Raw genomic sequence first — 19,466 nt, 5'->3', positions numbered from 1 at the left:
GATCCAAACTTTGATTGTTTCCCCTGCCTCATCTTTAAATGCATTGGCTATGATTCTGACACAATACATATCAAGCACAATTCATAAGAGTCTTATTAGGGATGAGTGTTACGGAGTCTCATTATAGTCTCTGTAAAATAGCCAGACTTTGTTTTGGATACCTTAATAAAAGTTCCTGTGTCCTCTGCTGTATTAAACCAACTGCACAAGCTAACCCAGACCTATCAACAGCAACTACATTCTGCTCACAACAAAGTCTACTACTATTTATTACCTTACCATTTTTCCAGCACTGCAAAATTTGCAAATATATTATAACATCGTTTTAAGCATTTTCTTCCAAACAGTGCCTCACAAAGCTACAATTCTCACGATTCCAAAACATTGAGCCACGCTAAAGTCGTGTCAAACTGCATTAATTCTGGTGGTGAGGCACCCTAGGGCTGCTGAAAAAGAGCAATTCAATGACAACATTCAGAGGGGTGCATGATTCCCATTCCTGTTATATAGGAAGTATCTTGTTTCCCCATCTTTTGACATTTTTATGCTCACTGAGACTATGGGCTTGCAGCAAGGGCAATGGCTCAATCTGCCATGCTTTCAAGCAGTAGTTTTGAGCATTTAATAAAAAAGAACAAGGAAATTTTGCCTCATCTTCAACAGATGTTTCTAAAACAATCATGGGCAATGGTGAAAGGCAGGGGGTCCTCGTGAGGCCCCTAGGACAGTGATTCTCAACATTCCTAATGCTGCAATCCCTTAATACAGTCCCTCAGCCATAAAATTATTTTTTTTGCTACTTCATAACTGTAATTTTGCTACTGTTATGAATTGCAATGTAAATATCTGATATGCAGGATGTTTTTTTCAATCACTGGACCAATTTGACACAAATATCCAATACGCCCTAAATTTGAATACTGGTGGGGTTGTGGGGGGGATTGATTTTGTCGTTGAGAGTTGTAGATCCTGAGATTTATAGTTCACCTACAATCAAAGAGCAATCTGAACGACACCAATGATGGAATTGAACCAAACTTGGCACACAGAAGTCCCATGACCGACAGAAAATACTGGAAGGGTTTGGTGGGCACTGACCTTGAGTTTTGGAGTTATAGTTCACCTATATCCAGAGAGTACTGTGGACTCAAACAATGATAGATCTGGACCAAACTTGGCACAAATACTCAATATGCTGAAATTGGAACACTGGTGAAGTTTGGGGAACACAGACCTTGACATTTGAGAATTGTAGTTGCTGGGATTTATAGTTCACCTACAATCAAAGAGGATTCTGAACCCCACCAACGATAAAATTGGGCCAAACTTCCCACACAGAACCCCCATGCCTTGAAGGGACTTGCTGGTGCAAGCCACCTTCCAACTTTGCATGCTCTCCCTCATTCACACATGTGCACCATGCTGCCATGCACTGAGCACACCTGCTCTCCCCTTCCCACTTGGGAGTCTCAGAAACAGCCCTCCCCTTGCCTGAAAGACCGGACAATTGCAGCAGAGGAGGGCTTTGGTGGGAGGATTTGCCGTCTGTTTCCAAAAAGGAAGAGAAGGACAGGTGGAGAGATCTTCAGTCTTCTCTGCCAAAGGAATTCCTAAGACCATCAGAAATATATGTTTTCTGATGGTCTATGGCAATCTCTCTGTAGCCCCCCCCCCACCACCACCACCAAAAAAAATACCTCAGGAGTCCCGACCTCCAGGTTGAGAAACATTGCCCTAGGACAACTTGGAGGGTCACATCTACTCTCCCCAATAAACAAACAAACAACTAAATATATAAAAGATTTGCCCCTAAATTTTTGCATACCCACATAGTGGATTGTCATATTTCTGAGGTATCAAAAAGGGCATCTCCTGAGAGATGGCAAAATCACCTCAAACCCCCAATGAGCAATTTGGACCATTTCAGGTCAAATATATTAACTCTGAAAAGTTATTTTTACCCCACAAAACATGACGGAAGTACCGTCCATTCCTCTGGAGTATTTTTGGGGGCAATCCAAGTGAATTGAGGGGCATTTGGACCCCTGGGGGGACCATGAAACCCCCATGGATCACACTTTGGCCCCCCTTCTCCATCCCAGCTACAAGATTAAAGATTAGACTATATTTTTTAAAAAGAAAATAAGGAGGAACACACTGGTAACCCCTGATCACCAAGTTGCAATGACTAAACACGTAAGAATCCAAAAGCGATGTGTGTTCCTCTCACCCACATTCATTAGGCTTTTTCATAAACTGAACTCTTTCAGCATGGCTCTGCACAGCAAGTCCCTTTTCCAGCTGTGGCAAAAAGTAAAACACAAATTTATTGAGCAGATTATAACATGGCACAGAAAAAAGTCATAAAATATGCAGAAGTTTCATAGAGAGGCGAGTTTACTCATTCCTGGGTGGAAAGTTTTCACTTTTCAGTCCCACGAGCAAAACGGATGGGGCAGGAATCTCCTAATTTTCAACATTATTTGGAAGCAAAGGAGCTCCTGTTTGGACTTTGAATTTCTTTTTTTTTAAAGATGAGAACAGGTCAAAAAATCCATTCACCATTTTCCTCCAGCGTAATTCCAGCAACTGATTGAGCCAAGGCTGGTGTTCCTGCCCTGCAGTGTGTGAAAATACTGCTCAGTGCCAATTCCTGCTGATTAGCTCGATTCAAACTGACTGCTCTTAAATTCCAGCAGCCAGAGGAGCAAATAAGCCCAACACGCTGTTTATTAGTCACCAACTTGAAAGGGGGGCTTAAAATGAAAGAAAGAATATGCTAGAACAGGGGAACAATAAAGCATTGTCATTGATAACGCTTACATGCACCAAGGTGGCTTTTTAAATACAGCAAGCCAAAAGATAATCATCACAGCCTACTTAGGTTGACAAAGTCTCTGATAAAAAGTCCCCTTTTTACAAAGTGTTTTTATGTCATTAGATCTTGCTTTTCCACTTTGTCCTCTGTCTTGGTGGTAATTATTTCAACAGCATCGGCATTAGGGTGATGGTAAAGGAGGGATGGAGAAACAGTGGTTTTGAGGAGCATGTCGGACTCAAAAATCTACAATCTGAAAGCTGGGAAGAATGGGTTTCCGCTCTAGCTAATCCTACTATTGCTAAGTGTGCATGCAACAGACACAATAAACAGTTCCCACAATCCTTACTGAGCATGTGTGAATGGCAAAATGGCAAGGAAAGCAATTAATGTCCTTCCTTAACTACACTGGCACAGAAAAGAAGCAGAGGTCTGTAAATAGGGTCACCAAAATGGAAATCATAAGAAAAGTGAAGATTGGTCTAATTTTAAAAACGGGATCGGATGCATTTGGAAGAAGCTGTTGTGTGATCTTGAGAAGGTTCAAAATGTTTTTTTTTCTTTACTTTTGCAATGCCCTTTTTTTTGTTGTGTCAGGAGCGACTTGAGAAACTGCAAGTTGCTTCTGGTGTGAGAGAATTGGCCATCTGCAAGGATGTTGCTAAGGGGAACGCCTGGATGTTTTGATATTGTACCATCCTTGTGCAAGACTTCTCTCAGGTCTCCGCATGAGGAGCTGGAGCTGATAGAGGGTGCTCATCCACGCTCTCCCTGGATTTGAACCTACAACCTATCGGTCTTCAGTCCTGCCGGCACAGGGGTTTAACCCACTGCGCCACTGCGTGACTTGGTTATTTTATGTTATTTGTCCATATTGCGAATTTGAACGAACACTTTACTAAAACATGTTAAGCTACTCTCTTTTTAGTGGTGTAGGAAGTTATCCCTATTCTTACAATGCTATTTCTGCCTCTGGTGCCATATTTTCTGATAATATAATGCTCAGGAACACATCTATTTTGTTACCTGGGGTATACCAGCATTCACCCTTTGTTTTTCCTTCCAACTCAGCAGTCACTTCAATAGATCAAAACCCTAAATCCATTTCCTGCTCTGATAAAATGGATGCCAAGTCAACTTCCGGCATCATTGCTTCCTTGCCTTTGAGAACAACTTGCTTTTCACCCGAACTTATTTCATTATTAGCTGAAACAAAATAATCTAGCAAAATAGTTGCAAGAATCTACAACAGGGCTCAAATCATGTCGAGCTCCAGATGATACTGAACCAGCGTTTCTCTCCATTGGCTACACAGTCTAGGATTGCTGGGAGTTTCAATCCAACAACACATAGCAAGCCAAAATTCCTACCAATGATCTATATAATGCTGCAATCTTCATGTTGAGTACTACTTAGAGAAGTGGTTCCCAATCTTTTTTTGACCAGGGACCACTTTGACCAGGGACCATTCTCCAACATTAGTATCAAAAAGTTTACAAATCAGTTTTTGGTCAACTTTAGATTTGGTTTGGTTATTTGGGGTGCTGATTCAGAAAACTGCATTGGATAGACCACATCTGCTCTAGTTTCTGATACAAAATATATGCCATCCAGTAGTCTCCATCTGCTCGCCCACAGAAAACCATATTTAATAATCTAGAGCTGATGTGGTAGTAGTAATCTTTCGTGGGTAGTCAGCCTCTCCCCTCCCAACATCCCCGTTGCCTCGGCACTATAAGAGGGTTTCGTGAAACCAGTCTCTCTCATTATCACGTGGTTTTGAGGCAATGGTGTAGTAATGGCGAGACCATGGGCCATATTTTTGTTCTTGAGGACCACTGGTGATCCACGCATCACAGGCTGGGAACCACTGACTTAGAGGAAGCAGGTGAGAAAACCCAAGTGTATTTGCAGCTCCTTGCCCCATCCAATGAACAGCTACACGAGGATAATACATCAATCCAACACAACGTAATTGTGGAAGACAGAAAAATTACAAATATATGTTTACCATGTATAATTTATTCAGTCCACAGACCTGTGCTCTTTGGGATTAAAATTTTCTCATTTATTTGAGAGATAAGGGTTGTAAACCCAGAGTATGAATACTACCATTATACAATCCGATCTCGGGGTTATTTTGTTCAAGACTGACTGTGATGATCTGGTGACCAATGAAGTAATTAACACCAAAGGGGTGAAATCTGAAATTAAAGAACAAAGACACTTTAAGGGCAAGACGTTGGAACTATTGATTCTCTACATAAAGAGCTCTTGTAATGATGATGAAGTTCAAAAGCTGCTGTTCTTCTTGGAAAATAATTACTTTTAAATACATCCCGATGAAGAAAGATGGACAAGCAGAGCAGACAGTAATAGCAGGCACCAGAAGTGCTACACCGGGCATGGGCAAACTCTGACCCTCCAGGTGTTTCGGACTTCAACTCCCACCATTCCTAACAACCTCAGGCCCCTTCCTTTCCCCCCTCAGTAGCTTAAAAGGAAAAGGCCAGAGGCTGTTAGGAACTCTGGGAGTTGAAGTCCAAAACACCTGGAGGGTCGAAGTTTCCCCACGTCTGTGCTACACTGTCACAGTCAAGGAGAGAGGGGGACTGCTTTGGTCAACCAAATGTTCAAGTCAGAAGTCAGCACATCACAGTCCAATGTACATTCATGATATATTTTTCAAAATGTATCTGATTTAACACATGAAAATGCTACTGAATCACAGTCAGCCTTTGTATTAAAAATCTTTTTAAACTACAATAATTAATACAAATCGCGTAGCCTACAAGAAATTCCCAGAAGTGTATGGAAGTTGGCAACTTTCGTTTAAAAGGACCCAAGTTTTGGGACTTCCCTCCAGGCAGGTCAGGTTGGTTTCCTCACTACCAGCCTTTGAATGACTACTGAAAATGAGATTGCTCCATCCGGTTTCCAGTGATTAATGGCACCCTTTGAGCTTAGATGGTTCCTCTCAGTTATTGCAAAGCTTGAGTTACATTTATTTATTGAAACGCTTTTAAAATGTCCTTCAGTCTGGCTGATACTAAGGACATGTACAAATATAATAAAAGCACATCAGCATAAAACAAAGGAAGTAGCAGATACAATACAAAAAGACTGGCTGAAAGGAATGCAGCATTGGTGTCAGTTACTCTTCCTAGGGAAAGTTTTCTCTACTCAAAATACTACAACTGACACATGTGTGGACAGCTTGGAGAAGACCATCCCCTGAGTTATGGTTCCCTAGTACCAGAAAAAGAAATTCTGAAGATTGTGAGATATCAAGCCATTTAAAGAAGACCAACATGATATCATGATGCCAGTGCTTCAGCCGAGCAATCAAAAGGAGCCACAGTGGCACAATGGATTAAACCATTGTGCCGGATGAACTGCTGACCTGAAGGTTCATGGTTCGAAATCATGAGATGGGGAGAGCTCCCATCTGTCAGCTTCAACTTCCCATGTGGAAACATGAGAGAAGCCTCCCATCCGGTCATCTCGTGGGCAACGCTCTTGCAGATGGCCAATTCTCTCACACCAGGAGCAACTTGCAGTTTCTCAAGTCACTTCTGAAATGATTTTTAAATATTGAGCAATTGTTGCTACCACCACATTCTGGGCTACATTCTCGGTCATTTTTAAAGGCAGATGTACACAATGTAACAAATTCAAAAATGTTTCTGTTCCTAGTTTGAAAGTGTTATTTCTGTTTAATTGTGCAGTACTTGCAGTACATTGAAAGTAGTAATTATACTCCAGAAACTTCATTTTTCTGACTGCCACAAACTATATTGAATTGGTTGAGACTCTGTTAGATATTTATTGAAAAACTATAGTAAAATGTGCTGCAGGGGGTCTCACAAAAACGCAGTTAATAAACTTTTCCCATGTCTTTATGATAGAACCAATTAGGGAATTACATTTATAACTCCAGAACAAAAATCATGTTACATAGTGTTATCAGTGGCCTTGTTGTTGTTGTGTGCCTTCAAGTCATTTACAACTTATAAAGACCCAAAAGAAAACCTATCCTGGGGTTTTCTGAGGCAGAGAGTCTGTAATTTTGCATTTACCACCCTGTGAGTTTCCATGGCCAAGTAAGCAACTGAATCCTGCTCTCCAGAATTGCAGTCCAGCTCTGAATATTCCATGGCTAAGAAAACTCTATGAACTTCATGAGGTCACCATTGCTCCACGCGTGTCTTGAAGCATGTACATACACAATACACACGCATCAAGCCAGGATTTTGGCAGCCTTTTAAAAACTTTTGTGGGATCTCTTTCTTTAGTGAGGTGCCTTTGCAGTCTTCTGCCAAAATGGCATACAGGACAACTCAAAACAAAGTAAACTGAGCCAGAAATTCAGCAAGTTACTCTATCAGCAGAAGCATATGTAATTTTCTGGCAGTCAACATATTGTGAGTGAAACAGACCCAACATGTGAAACATATTGTGAATGAAACACAGAGTAAGAGAGATCAAAAAACAACCCAAAAACTACCAAACATCTTAGTAGTACTTCTCAATGTTGAATAAGGCAAGTTTCACCGGCTGAAAATGAAGAAAACACAGAGGACACATAAATGGGTGAAGATGCAAGACCTGATCTGGAAGGTCGAAAAGGATATCCACAGCCTCTTAAGGGTAATTTCTGCAAACACAACAGGCATTTATGGACAACTCGGTTTAAATGTTACTTCCTTATTGGGTTCCTAATGCTGCTCTGTGTAAGACAGTTTACACAGTTCCTCAATCAGTGCCTCATGCTTTAGAGTCTATTACAACTGGTTGAGAATCAAGGAGTTTTCCAGATGTTGCCGAACTGGAATTCCCAGCATTCCTCGCCACTGATCATGCCAACAAGGGCAACTGGGAATTTCAATCCAACATCTAGAAGGCTTAGCTTGTTTGACCTATATGACCAATATGAGCAACACCATTCTCCTCTAGAGTGAAATGCCTCAGACACTAAAGCTTTGCGGTCTAGAAAGGGGTTTCAGTCAATACAAGGAAGGAATTAAGAGACCTCATGCCTCAAAAACAATTCCTGTATCACCTCTCAAGATTTTTTTCCAACAAGAACTGAGTCAGCAACAGATCTGCCTGACATCACCTTCACCAAGTGCTGAGCACATCAAAAGCCACCAACCATCTTTTTGAAAAGAGGAATTAAATACATTTCGGCAAAGACACACTCAACTAGATTTCCTTATCATCTGGTTTAAAAAATCAGTTTTCTATGGCACAGCTTCTGTAAAACAGCATGTAAATGGCTAACACCAAAATTTAATGAAAACTTACACAACTTTGATTTGTTTTAGCCTCCCTCAGGAACCATTTGCTGTGATTTTAGCTGCTTGCTATGTTTTTAGTTTTCCTTTAACCTTCCGCTGAATCCAAGGAATTGCCCCAGCAACTCCTAATAAGCAGCACATGTATTTTTAAAACTTTGCTTCAGCATTCAATAGTTGAGCAAGGCTACTTAAGAGACTGACAATGAGAAGTCCATGAAAGAATCAATGAAATCAACGGTCATACAGTCTTAAACAAGTGTACACCACAAATGTACCTGAATACTACACGAGAGAAATAAGCTTGCGGGCGTTCTAGAGGTGATCCCATTCCCAGATAGGTTTCCCACAGACCATCACAAGGAGAACACAAGGAGATTCCTGGCCAGAAGGACTGGCAGCAAATGCTATTGGCAAGGATAAAGGCAAAGGCAAATTTGTTATGTATATAATTACTTACTGTATTGTATATGTGTACTGGTTTGCAATTTTACTTTAACTCTGTTGTGGGAGGGGCTACAGACCATGTGATCAGGCCTGGGCTTTTTCAGGGCTTTGACTCCATTTTAGAACATTTAGGACTTCAGTAGAGAAGTAGGCTTAGAAACTTCATTGGACTTTAAGAGTAGACACAGACTCTATTAGACAGAGGTGCTTTGGACTATTGAGTCTAAGAACAATGCCCTGTGTTATCTACACAGAGAAACTACTTCAAATTTTATTTGTAACTGGATTGATATGCAAAGTACCTATATGCTGAATACATGAAGTTTGTGAATAAACCAGCTATGTATACTTTTAAAAAGAAGTCTACTTATTTTTATCCCTTGAGAGCATGATTTAAAGGCAAATGCAGTAGAGTCTCGCTTATACAACATAAATGGGCTGGCAGAACATTGGATAAGCAAAAATGTTAGATAATAAGGAGAGATTAAGGAAAAGCCTATTAAATATTAAATTACATTATGATTTTACAAATTAAGCACCAAAACATATTTTACAACAAACCAACAGAAAAAGCCATTCAATACACAATAATGTTATGTAGTAATTACTGTATTTATGAATTTAGCATCAAAACATTGCAACGTATTGAAACAGCTGTAGATCCGGGCAGGATGCAGACTGCGTTGGATAATACAGAACATTGGATGAGCAAAGGTTGGATAAGCAGGACACTACTGTATATTTTAAAAGAGAGTTGATTTTTTGGGGGCAACTAAAAGGAACACTTCCGAAACTCTGCTGAACATATAATATATATATATATATATATATATATATATATATATATATATATGCATTGGCATCTCTTTGTCCCTGACAGTTCAAAGAGATATTTAGGATACACATCTGAGAAACATGAATGCTATTTTCCCAAAAGGTTATGACTTTAACAAGTCATGTTTTTACCAAGAGGTTATGGCATCATTTTTCAAAAGGTTATGAATATTAACAAGTTCATTCCTTTCCAAAGATCATAAAATCTCCAAAATGTTCTGGAGATTTCCACTTTTCAAAAAAAGGTGAGATTGTTGGCAAAGGAAGACCCCTCTGGCTGGGTACAGACACTGGCTTATACATTAAGGAGGATAACCAGAGGAAGGAAAGTACATCAGAAGAGGAACTCCAAAAGAACCCTAGTGAGCTGATATTGTTCATGTCTGTAGAACCCTAAGGCCCATTCACATTATTTTTGCTAAGAGAGTTCAATGTAAAGGTAGCAACTTTTAAGAATGGGCTTATCTCTGCAAGATAGGTTTAAAAATTGCAACAAAGAAACCCCTGAAAAAAAATCCAAAAATGTGGGTATCAATCAATGATCTGGAAATTCTTAGCCCCAGATTCAAGAATACACTGAAGGTAGTGGAGAAGTAGCCTGTACCTGGCATTTAAAGATCAAACCTTTCAAAGCTTAGTGTCCATGAAACACCATATTTGAGGAAAAGTATTCATATTACAAGGACCACTGCCACAGAACTCTCTGCTTTGCGGGAGGAACCCTACACATCTACCCTTTTATAAACTGCTCTTTTCATTTGATTTGTCCAAAAAGTACATTTGAGATTTTCAGCATTCGTTTCACAGCCTGTTAGCTACACAATCTCTGTGTGGTTTCCTAGTGGATCATGTGACAGCAATGATTGACAAGGGAGGGGGGATTCCAGGCTAATTTATTTTAATGAGAGGAGGATTTGTACACAGCCATTTCAATTCACATGTGCAATGTTCTCCAAGTATTTCAGATATGGATTGAAGTGCCCTGCTCCAAATTAAAGCTCAGAGAATAATCTTCAAATATGGACTAATTCATAGGACCACAAATGCATATGACAGCCGCCTGAAAAGCCTGCATGTGTCTGCCTCCTTCCTAAGGCAAACAAGCTGCATCAATTCACACTAGGACTAAGGATATACCTTCTCCAAAATAATCAGTGTGCCAAAAGAAAGACTTTTAATTCATAGAAGTTTTCCAAACAGTTGCATCCTGTGGCTGCACTTAAATCAAAACAGATGAGACCCCTGGTACACAAACATTTGACTTTTAAATAACATAGACCCTTCCAAAATCCAATTTTTTGGCCAGCTGCCGGTAGTGTCTCAACATGTCCCATGTAAGAGAAAGAAAGTTTAGATGGCCATATGGATCTACTCTAGTATAGCTTTCTTTGCCTATTCATGTACACTTCCTGGGAAGCAGTGAATTCTGTCAAAGCACATCTTTTCACACTAGAATATCAACACAAAGAGCTATTCAATTCAGTTTTAGGAAGGAGATATAACCACATGTTTCATAAATTCTAAAATGTTTCAGACTCATACTTAGGTAGACATCAGAAGCCTAAAGATTTCACTTTCCTTGTCTTGGACTACAATTCCTAGCCAACATTATCAACAAAGCTGCAACTCAAAACATCTGCAGATGGCTTAAAGTCATAATTTATATTGCACATGCATGCTAAGGCACTAAATCTGTCACAACTCCACAAAAATGCAAATCATATTAATGGACCAGTTTCCCACTCCCTAGTCCACAATTTGCTGTATCACACTCTTTGTGACTATGCATTCATCATCACTTTAGACGCCACATACATTGCACTGCCCAGGCTTTAAAATACAGCATGTCCAGTACTGGGGAAATGCAGTATCTCAACAATGTAAGTACAATCCACTGAAAGCCATCTAGAATATGCCAGTAAGTGAATACACTGCACTCAGAATAATTTCAGTTGGAAGGTCCATGTCTAGCCTATGAACTAAATATTTTCAGCTGTAAAACACACAGAGTTTTTCTGAAGGAAGTGATGGCCACTACACATGCTGTGTAACAAAAAAGTATCACTGGCATAGTGTTAAAAGCTCTGCATTATGTCTGCTGACACATGGCTGCTGTGTTTCTACAAACGAAAAAGAGTCTCAGGTTCCTTTTATCTAGCAAGCAACTCCGATACTGTTTATTCACAGTAGAAGCAGGTCCTTTATAGAAGATAATATTTGCGAGCCATTAATAGCATAGTAGAGTCAACATTAATAGCATAGCAGAGTTGGGCAATGGTGGCGCAGCAGGTTAAACCGCTAAGCTGCCAAATTTGCTGACACAAAGATTGGCAGTTCAAAGCTGTGGGATGGGGTGAGCTCCTGCTGTTAGCCCCAGCTTCTGCCAACCTGGCAGTTCGAAAACATGCAAATGTGAGATCAATAGGTAACGGCGCTCCATAAAGTCGTGCTGGCCACATGACCTTGGAGGCGTCTATGCACAACACCGGCTCTTCGGCTTAGAAATTGAGATGAGCACCAACCCCCAGAGTCAGATCAAGTAGACTTAATGTTAAGGGGAAACCTTTACTTTAGAGTCAACATGGTGTAGTGGTTCAAGTGTTGGGTTTTGGAAGACCAGGTTTCAAAGCACCTCTTAGCCATGGAAACACATGTGTGTTTTACAGTCACCCAGTTTTGAGGAAGTCAATGGTAATCTTCCTCTAAGTAATTCTTGCCTATGAAAGGATCATCCTAAATCAGCAATAACTTGAGAGCACAGAGCAGGAATGTCAAAAGAGAAGTGGTACAGATTTAATCAACAGGGCAAGAAAATCCATCAAGATGTTCTTGTCTACAAGCCCAGCTGAAACAAACCTGTAATTCTCTTCACTTTTATAAGGCTTAAATCAGGGGTCCTCAAACTTTCTAAACAGAGGGCCGGGTCACAGTCCCTCAAACTGTTGGAGGGCCAGATTATAATTTGAAAAAAACTTGAATGAATTACTATGCACACTGCATATATCTTATTTGTAGTGCAAAAAACATTTAAAAACAATACAATAATTAAAATGAAAAACAATTTAACAAATATAAAGTTATAAATATTTGAATGGGAAGTGTGGGCCTGCTTTTGGCTGATGAGATAGGATTGTTGTTGTTGTGTGCTTTCACGTCATTTCAGACTTAGGTTGACCCTGAGCGAGGGCCGGGTAAATGACCGTGGAGGCCATATCCGGCCCCCGGGCCTTAGTTTGAGGACCCCTGGCTTAAATGGAAGAAGGTAAAAGTTCTCCCCTGCTATTAAGTCTAGTCGTGTCTGATTCTGGGGTTTGGTGCTCATCTCTGTTCCTAAGCCGAAGAGCCAGCGTTGTCTGTAGACACCTCCAAGGTCATGTGGCCAACATGACTTCATAGAGCGCTGTTACCTTCCCGCCAGAGCGGTACCTATTGATCTACTCACACGTACATGCTTTCGAACTGCTAGGTTGGCAGAAGCTGGGGCTAACAGTGGGAGCTCACCCCGCTCCCCGGATCTGAACCTGCAACCTTTCGGTCAGAAGAAATCGTAAGAGGTACCAGTCCTAACTCACAAACACCCTATTTCTTTTTGAAATGACCAGTTTACTTTGGTAGGTCTGACAGGATAAACCGACGACCTTCCATATGACAGTTCCCATAATTATCTTTCCTCGCCTGCGATGCCAGCTAGGGTTGAATGAAAGGGCCACCCATTTCCCAGACAGATTCACACGTTCCAGACAGATTAAATCTTCCAGATTTTCACACCTTTTGAAAGGTGGGGCAAGAAGAACACATATTTCCTAGGTGATCTCCAGTTGTACAAAACTATCTTATCTATTTCAGGATGAGATCCGTCTACCAACAACAATCCACAAATGGATATGCATGTTTTCTTGAAAAATCATATTGCCACACAGCTGAATTTACTACAGACAAAGAGAGTCCAAGAAATAGACTTTGGACCACGGTCGCTGATGCGAGAGCAAGGGAAACTGTCAACAGTACTGAACAGACAAGCCTGTCCCATTTATGGCATCAGTTTTCATTTACGCTAATGAGGGAGTTGTCACGGGAAACAGGGCTAACCTGTATTACTCAAGACTGACTACTTATGATGCAGAAAAACAAACTATGTCATGTCTGCCTTCATTATGCTTACAGATTATCGCCAGTTTTTAAAAATGCACAGACTTGCAATAAAATGCAGATTACCTTTCAAAGATCAAACAGTACAGATACAACTTTTTAAATATTGGAACACGATGGCAGAAATGCTATATAAGTATGTGGTAAGCAATTCCATGCTGTGTCACTTTGGTAGACGATAGTCTGTTTAAGTCAGCATGAAACATAACTGACAAATTGGACTATAGCGCCTGAAATCCGATGCTACTGTGTTAATATCACTGCCAAATATACCTACATTAGGTTTAGGCTGCAACTTCAACAGGTAAATGACTGGGGGAAAGCACTCTTCCAATCAACAATATTCAAAGTGTGGCTGTACAAAGGACAAGTGCCTAGAGTGACTTTCCTTTGTATATGAAAAATATCTAAGTAGGCAAATAATGTTTGTATATTTGTTGACAGAAAATAATAATAATAATCTTTATTTATACCCTGCCCCATCTCCCCAGGGGAAAAGAAAACAATGCCCTCCGAGTGAAAAAATTAAATCCAAAATAAATTTCTTACAACTGAAGCATATGAAGTCCAAGGGTGCATCTATACTGCAGAGGTAACAATGTTTCACACAACTTCATCTGGCATGGCTTTTTTTTGTGTCAGGAGCGACTTGAAAAACTGCAAGTCACTTCTGGTGTGAGAAAATTGGCCGTCTGCAAGGATGTTGCCCAGATGTTTGATGTTTTACCATCCTTGTGGGAGGCTTCTCTCATGTCCCCGCATGGGGAGCCGGAGCTGACAGAGGGAGCTCAACCCACTCTCCCCTTATTCGAACCGCTGACCTATTGGTCAGCAGTCCTGCCGGCACAAGGGTTTCACCCATTGCGCCACCGGGGGCTCCTACTGTCATGGCTAAATGCTATGAAATCATGGAAGTTGTAGTTTGGTAAGGAAACAGCAGAGAAGGCAAACAAAACCACATAGAACTGCAACTCCCAAGGCTCCATAGCATTATGCCATGGCTGTTAAAGTGATGTCACACTGCATGAATTTACAGTGTACATGCAGCCAAGTGTCACAGAACATCTAGATCTGTTCCACTATTAGTCTGTGCATAACTACAACTCCTGAAAAGACCAAAACTGTGTGCCTTCATGGAACAAAACATTTCACCTCAACATATTCCCCACAAAAATGATGGAAAGGCAGCCAAGCAAGTGCCCAAGCTCTTGATGTAGCCAAAGTACCCTATTTACTCGAATCTAACGCTCACCTTTTTTGGCTAAATTAAGATGTGTCAGAATTAAGATGTGCGCTAGATTCGCATAATATGGCAATCTTAGTGCTGAGCCAAAGCAAAAAGGGAAGCTCTTTCAGAAGCTCCTATTTGGAGGACATCATATCTCATTTAATTGCCATGGCTCAATGTTATGCACTCCTGGGATTTGTAATTTGGTAAGGTTTCACCATTCTCTGTCAGAGAACGCTTAAGGCCTTATAAAACTACAGCCCCCATGATTCCCTGGATTCGTTCTACAGCACAAATGATCCCCAAGGTTTTCCTTTCCATTGCTGGAAGCTTTGGTGTTCGAACATTTTTGTTTTTAAAGAAGGAATCATAAGCGTAAAGGTAAAGGTTTCCCCTTGACATTAAGTCCAGACAAGGCTGAATCTGGAGGGTGGTGCTCATCTCCATTTCTATGTCGAAGAGCTGGCATTGTCCATAGACACCTCAGAGGTCATATGGCCAGCATGACTGCATGCAGTACAGTCACCTTCCCACTGAAGTGGTACCTACTGATCTACTCATATTTGCATGTTTTCCAACTGTTAGGTTGGCAGAAGATGAGGCTAACAGTGAGAGCTCACGCCGCTACCCAGATTTGAACCACCAACCTTTTGTTCAGCAGGTTCAGCAACTTCGTGGTTTAACTGAGGGCTCCATCATAAGCATGCAACTGTAATGCACACCTTTTTTGGTCAAATTACAAAGAGTGCCATTTTTGCCAGTTTGCATTACATTTGGCAGCAATTACTTTTTTGGTTTCAAAGTTTTGAAATTTGAGGTACGCACTAGATTCAACGGGCATTAGACTTGATTAAATATGGGTATTTCTTGAACCAGAAATCACAGAAACCCATAAAGGACAATAAAACAAAAACCAAAACACCAAGGCTTGCAGTACACTATAGGTCTCATCTGCCGTAGGCCAGAGATGAGACCAAGCTACCTATTTCCAAATTAACCAGTGGCTTTCTGTGTTGAAATCAAATGGCTTCTCTTTATTTCTGCCTTTCCCAGCTCTTCCCTCTTCTGCCTCTCCTCCACAGAAGTTAAGAGAGTGAAGACGAGGGGAAGGGCTTCGGGCTTGGCAGGGGAAAGAGGAACATCTGTAACCACACTTGCCCTGTGGGCATCTCAAGATGAATCCCACATTCCAGCCTTTGATGCTAGTGAAGACTCCAGCCAAAGGAGGAGGAGGAGCAGAAGCAGCAGGGAAGTCAGGAGGAAAGTTTACAGATTTACTTCCCTCCCTCCTCCTTCCTTCCTCTCTTCCCTCCCTCCTTGCTTGGCAAGATCATTAAAGGATGCCTTTGCTCCACCTCAATCAGCCAAGTTTCCAAAGTTGGAATAGATCTTCCTGGTGGAAACAAGAGAGTATCTACACCAGACATGGGCAAACTTTGGCCCTCCAGTTGTTTTGGAATGGAGGGCCAAACTTTAGACAAGAGGGATCCTCCCACCTCTGCAGGAATCTACCATATACCATGCAGCTGTGGACAAGTCTACATAGGGACCACCAAACACAAAATTGCCCAAGCACAAATCAAGGAACATGAAAGGCACTGCAGACTCATTCAACCAGGGAAGTCAGCCATAGCAGAGCACCTGATGAACCAACTTGGACACAGCATATTATTTGAGAACACATAAATGCCGGACCACTCTCACAACCACCATGTCAGATGACACAAGGAAGCCACTGAAATCCACAAGTATGTGGACAATTTCAACAAAAAGGAGGAAACCATGAAAATGAACAAAATCTAGCTACCAGTATTTTAAAAACTCTAAAATCAGGACAGTAAATAAAGAGGAAGATTCAAACAACAAAGGAATTCCGGACAATAATCACTCAGGGTCAGCTAACACCTCCTAATAAAGGACCCTCGGGGGCAGCAACCAGCTAGGTGTTGAAGCTACAATGCCTTTCAATGCTAATCAAGGTGGCCAATTGCAACATTCACACTTGCCTCAAACAGACAAGAATTCTTTCTCCCACCTTGCCGAGTTTCCAACAAACCCCTCAGCTTCTGAGGATGTTCCCATTATAAGATGAGGGTAAAACGTCAGGAGAGAATGCTTCTGGAACATGGCTATAGGTAAAGGTTTTCCCCTGACATGAAGCCCAGTCATGTCCGAATCTGGGGTGTGGTGCTCATCTTTCTAAGCCAAAGAGCCGGCATTGTCCGTAGAAACCTCCAAGGTCATGTGGCTGGCATGACTGCATGGAGTGCTGTTACCTTCCCGCCAGAGCGGTACCTAATGATCTACTGTCATTTGCACGTTTTCAAACTGCTAGGTTGGCAGAAGCTGGGGCTGACAGTGGAAGCTCACGCTGCTCCCCGGATTCGAACCTGTGACATTTCGGTCAACAAGCTCAGCAGCTCAGCGCTTTCACCCACTGCACCACTGGGGGCTATACAGCCCAGAAAACTCACCGCAACCCACTGTTTTAGACTTCAACTCCCAGAAATCTCAGCCGGCTGTTAGGAGTTGAATTTTAGAACTCCTGGAGGGCCAAAGTTTGCCTATGCCTGATCTACACTATAGAGTTAGAGCAGATTGATGCCACTTTATGCCATGGAAGCCTTCTCTGTCCAAGAGTGCTGGCGCCACACCAAACTATATACTAACTCAGTGCTATGGAAAACATAGAAGGTACAGTTTTGCAAGGTTTCCAGCCTTCTCTGCTAAAGAGGAGAAAACAATAACTCCCAGAATTCCCTAGCATTCAGCTACTGTAGTTAAAGCGGTTTCGGTCTGCATTCATTCTACAGTAGAGATGTGCCCAAAGAGAGATTTTATTTTTTAATGAAGGATTCCCAAAGAGTCGCGCCCACAAAAACAAAAAACGCCTCCATAGACAGAGCTGGGGACAAAACAGCAATCACTGCAGAAAAGGCAGGCACTGAGTTGTTTTTAAATATATATAACAATGGATCATATAAAGAGGGATTGGCATAGCTTCCCCTTCTTCCCTCACAAGGAAAAGAAAGGCAAGAAGGAAGGAAGATCTGGAAAGGAGAGGAGAAAAGGCTGAAGAGAAGAGAAGAAAGGTCTGGAAAAGAATGAGAGAAGGGAGGGCTTGAAAGAAGAGAAGTAGAGAAAGGAGAGAAAAGAAGGCTGGGAAGGAGAGAGAAAGACAGGCTGGTAAGAACAGAAAGAAGGAAGGTTTGGGAAGGAGAGAAGAAAGGAGCCCAAAGAAGGAAAAGGCTGGGAAAGAAGTAAGGGTTGGGAAGAAGAGAAATAGAGTCCAGAGAAGGAAAAGGTTGGGAAGAAGAGGGCTGGGAAGGGAAGAAGAAGGAAGGGCTGGGAAGTTGAGAAGGAAGGATCCCAGAGAAGGAAAAAGTTGGGAAGAAGAGAACTGGGAAGGAGAAAAGAAGGAAGGGCTGGGAAGGAGAGAAGGAAGGAGACTAGAGAAGGAAAGAGCTGGAAAGGGAAGGAAAGATGGAAGGAAAGAGCCGAGAGAAGGAAAAAGCTGGGAAAGAGAGGGGTGGGAAGGAAAGGGGAAAATGTTGGGAGGGAGAGAAGGAAGGTTTGGGAAGGAGAAGGCAGGAGTTCAGAGATGGAAAAAGCTGGAAAGGAGAGGGTTGGGAAGGAAAGGGGGAAGTGCTGGGAAGGAGACCAGGAGAGAAGGAAGGAGACCAGAGAAGGAAAAAGCGGGGAAGGAAAAGGAAGGAGTAAAGAAGGAAGGTCTGGGAAGGAGAGAACGAGCCCAGAGAAGGAAAACGCTGGGAAGAAGAGAGCTGGGAAGGAAAAGGAAGGAGAGAAGGAAAAAGCTAGGAAAGAGAGGTCTGGGAAGGAAAGGAAAAAGTGTTGGGGGAGAGAGGATAAAGAAGGTTTGGGAAGGAGAGAAGGAAGGAGCCCAGAGATGGAAAAAACTGGAAAGGGGAGGGTTGGGAAGGAAGGGGAAATGCTGGGAAGGAGACGGGAAGGAAGGGCTGGGAAGGAGAGAAGGAAGAAGCGAAGAGAAGGAAAAAGCTGGGAAGAAGAGGGCTGAGAAGGAAGGGCTGGGAAGGAGAGCAGGCTTTGCCTTTGGGCTCCAGATTTGGGGAGGAGGGGGGGCGCTCCAGCTTACCTCCTCATAGCAGCAGCAGCAGCGCAGACAAAGGCAGAGCAGGGGCGGGATCCCCAGGCGCAGCTAGAGGAGGAGGAGGAGGAGGAGAAAATGCCTCTCCATGGGCTTGGCGGCGGCTCTGCGGCTGGAAAGAAAGGAAGGAAGGAGACGGAAGGAGCCGCTGCAAGGCGAAGTTGGCCGGAGCGCAAAGTTCCTGCGAGAAGGAAGGCGAGAAGAGGGAGGGAGGCAGGGAGGGGGTCAGAGGCTGGTCTGGCTTCTCCCTCGGAAAGGGAGGAGGAGGCGGAGGAGGAGGAGGGGCTCCCCAGCTGCATTGGAGAGAAAGAGGGAGGCAGACATGGCCGCTCCCGGCTCCGCCAATGAGCGTCTGGGGCTGTAATTAACCAGGCGGCGGCAGCAGCAGCAGGCGCATCATTTCCTCCCGGCGCAAAGCCAGGCGCTCTGGCGCGCCCCCTGCAGGACATACTCTGATTCTCATCCCAGCTGTGTCTCCACTACACAAACTTGGGCCCTCCAGATGTTTGGACTTCAGCTCCCACCATTCCTAACAGGCTGTTAGGAATGGTGGGCGCTGTATTCCAA

At 42.5% G+C, this 19,466-nt stretch overlaps 1 protein-coding gene across 1 annotated transcript in view; it reads right to left on the bottom strand.

Annotated features, from left to right (window-relative positions):
- Positions 1-19,178, bottom strand: part of ACVR1 (activin A receptor type 1) — an 89,750-nt gene extending 70,572 nt beyond the window's left edge. The window contains exon 1 of the mRNA XM_060777269.2: positions 18,888-19,178. Coding sequence (XP_060633252.2) covers positions 18,888-18,895 — 8 coding nt within the window. The 5' untranslated portion in view covers positions 18,896-19,178. The remainder of the gene's footprint in view (positions 1-18,887) is intronic.
- Positions 19,179-19,466: the final 288 nt, after the last annotated feature.

Source organism: Anolis sagrei, chromosome 1, assembly GCF_037176765.1.
Source record: "Anolis sagrei isolate rAnoSag1 chromosome 1, rAnoSag1.mat, whole genome shotgun sequence".
Lineage (NCBI taxonomy): Eukaryota > Metazoa > Chordata > Lepidosauria > Squamata > Dactyloidae > Anolis > Anolis sagrei.
This window is presented reverse-complemented; position numbering and strand designations above follow the sequence as displayed.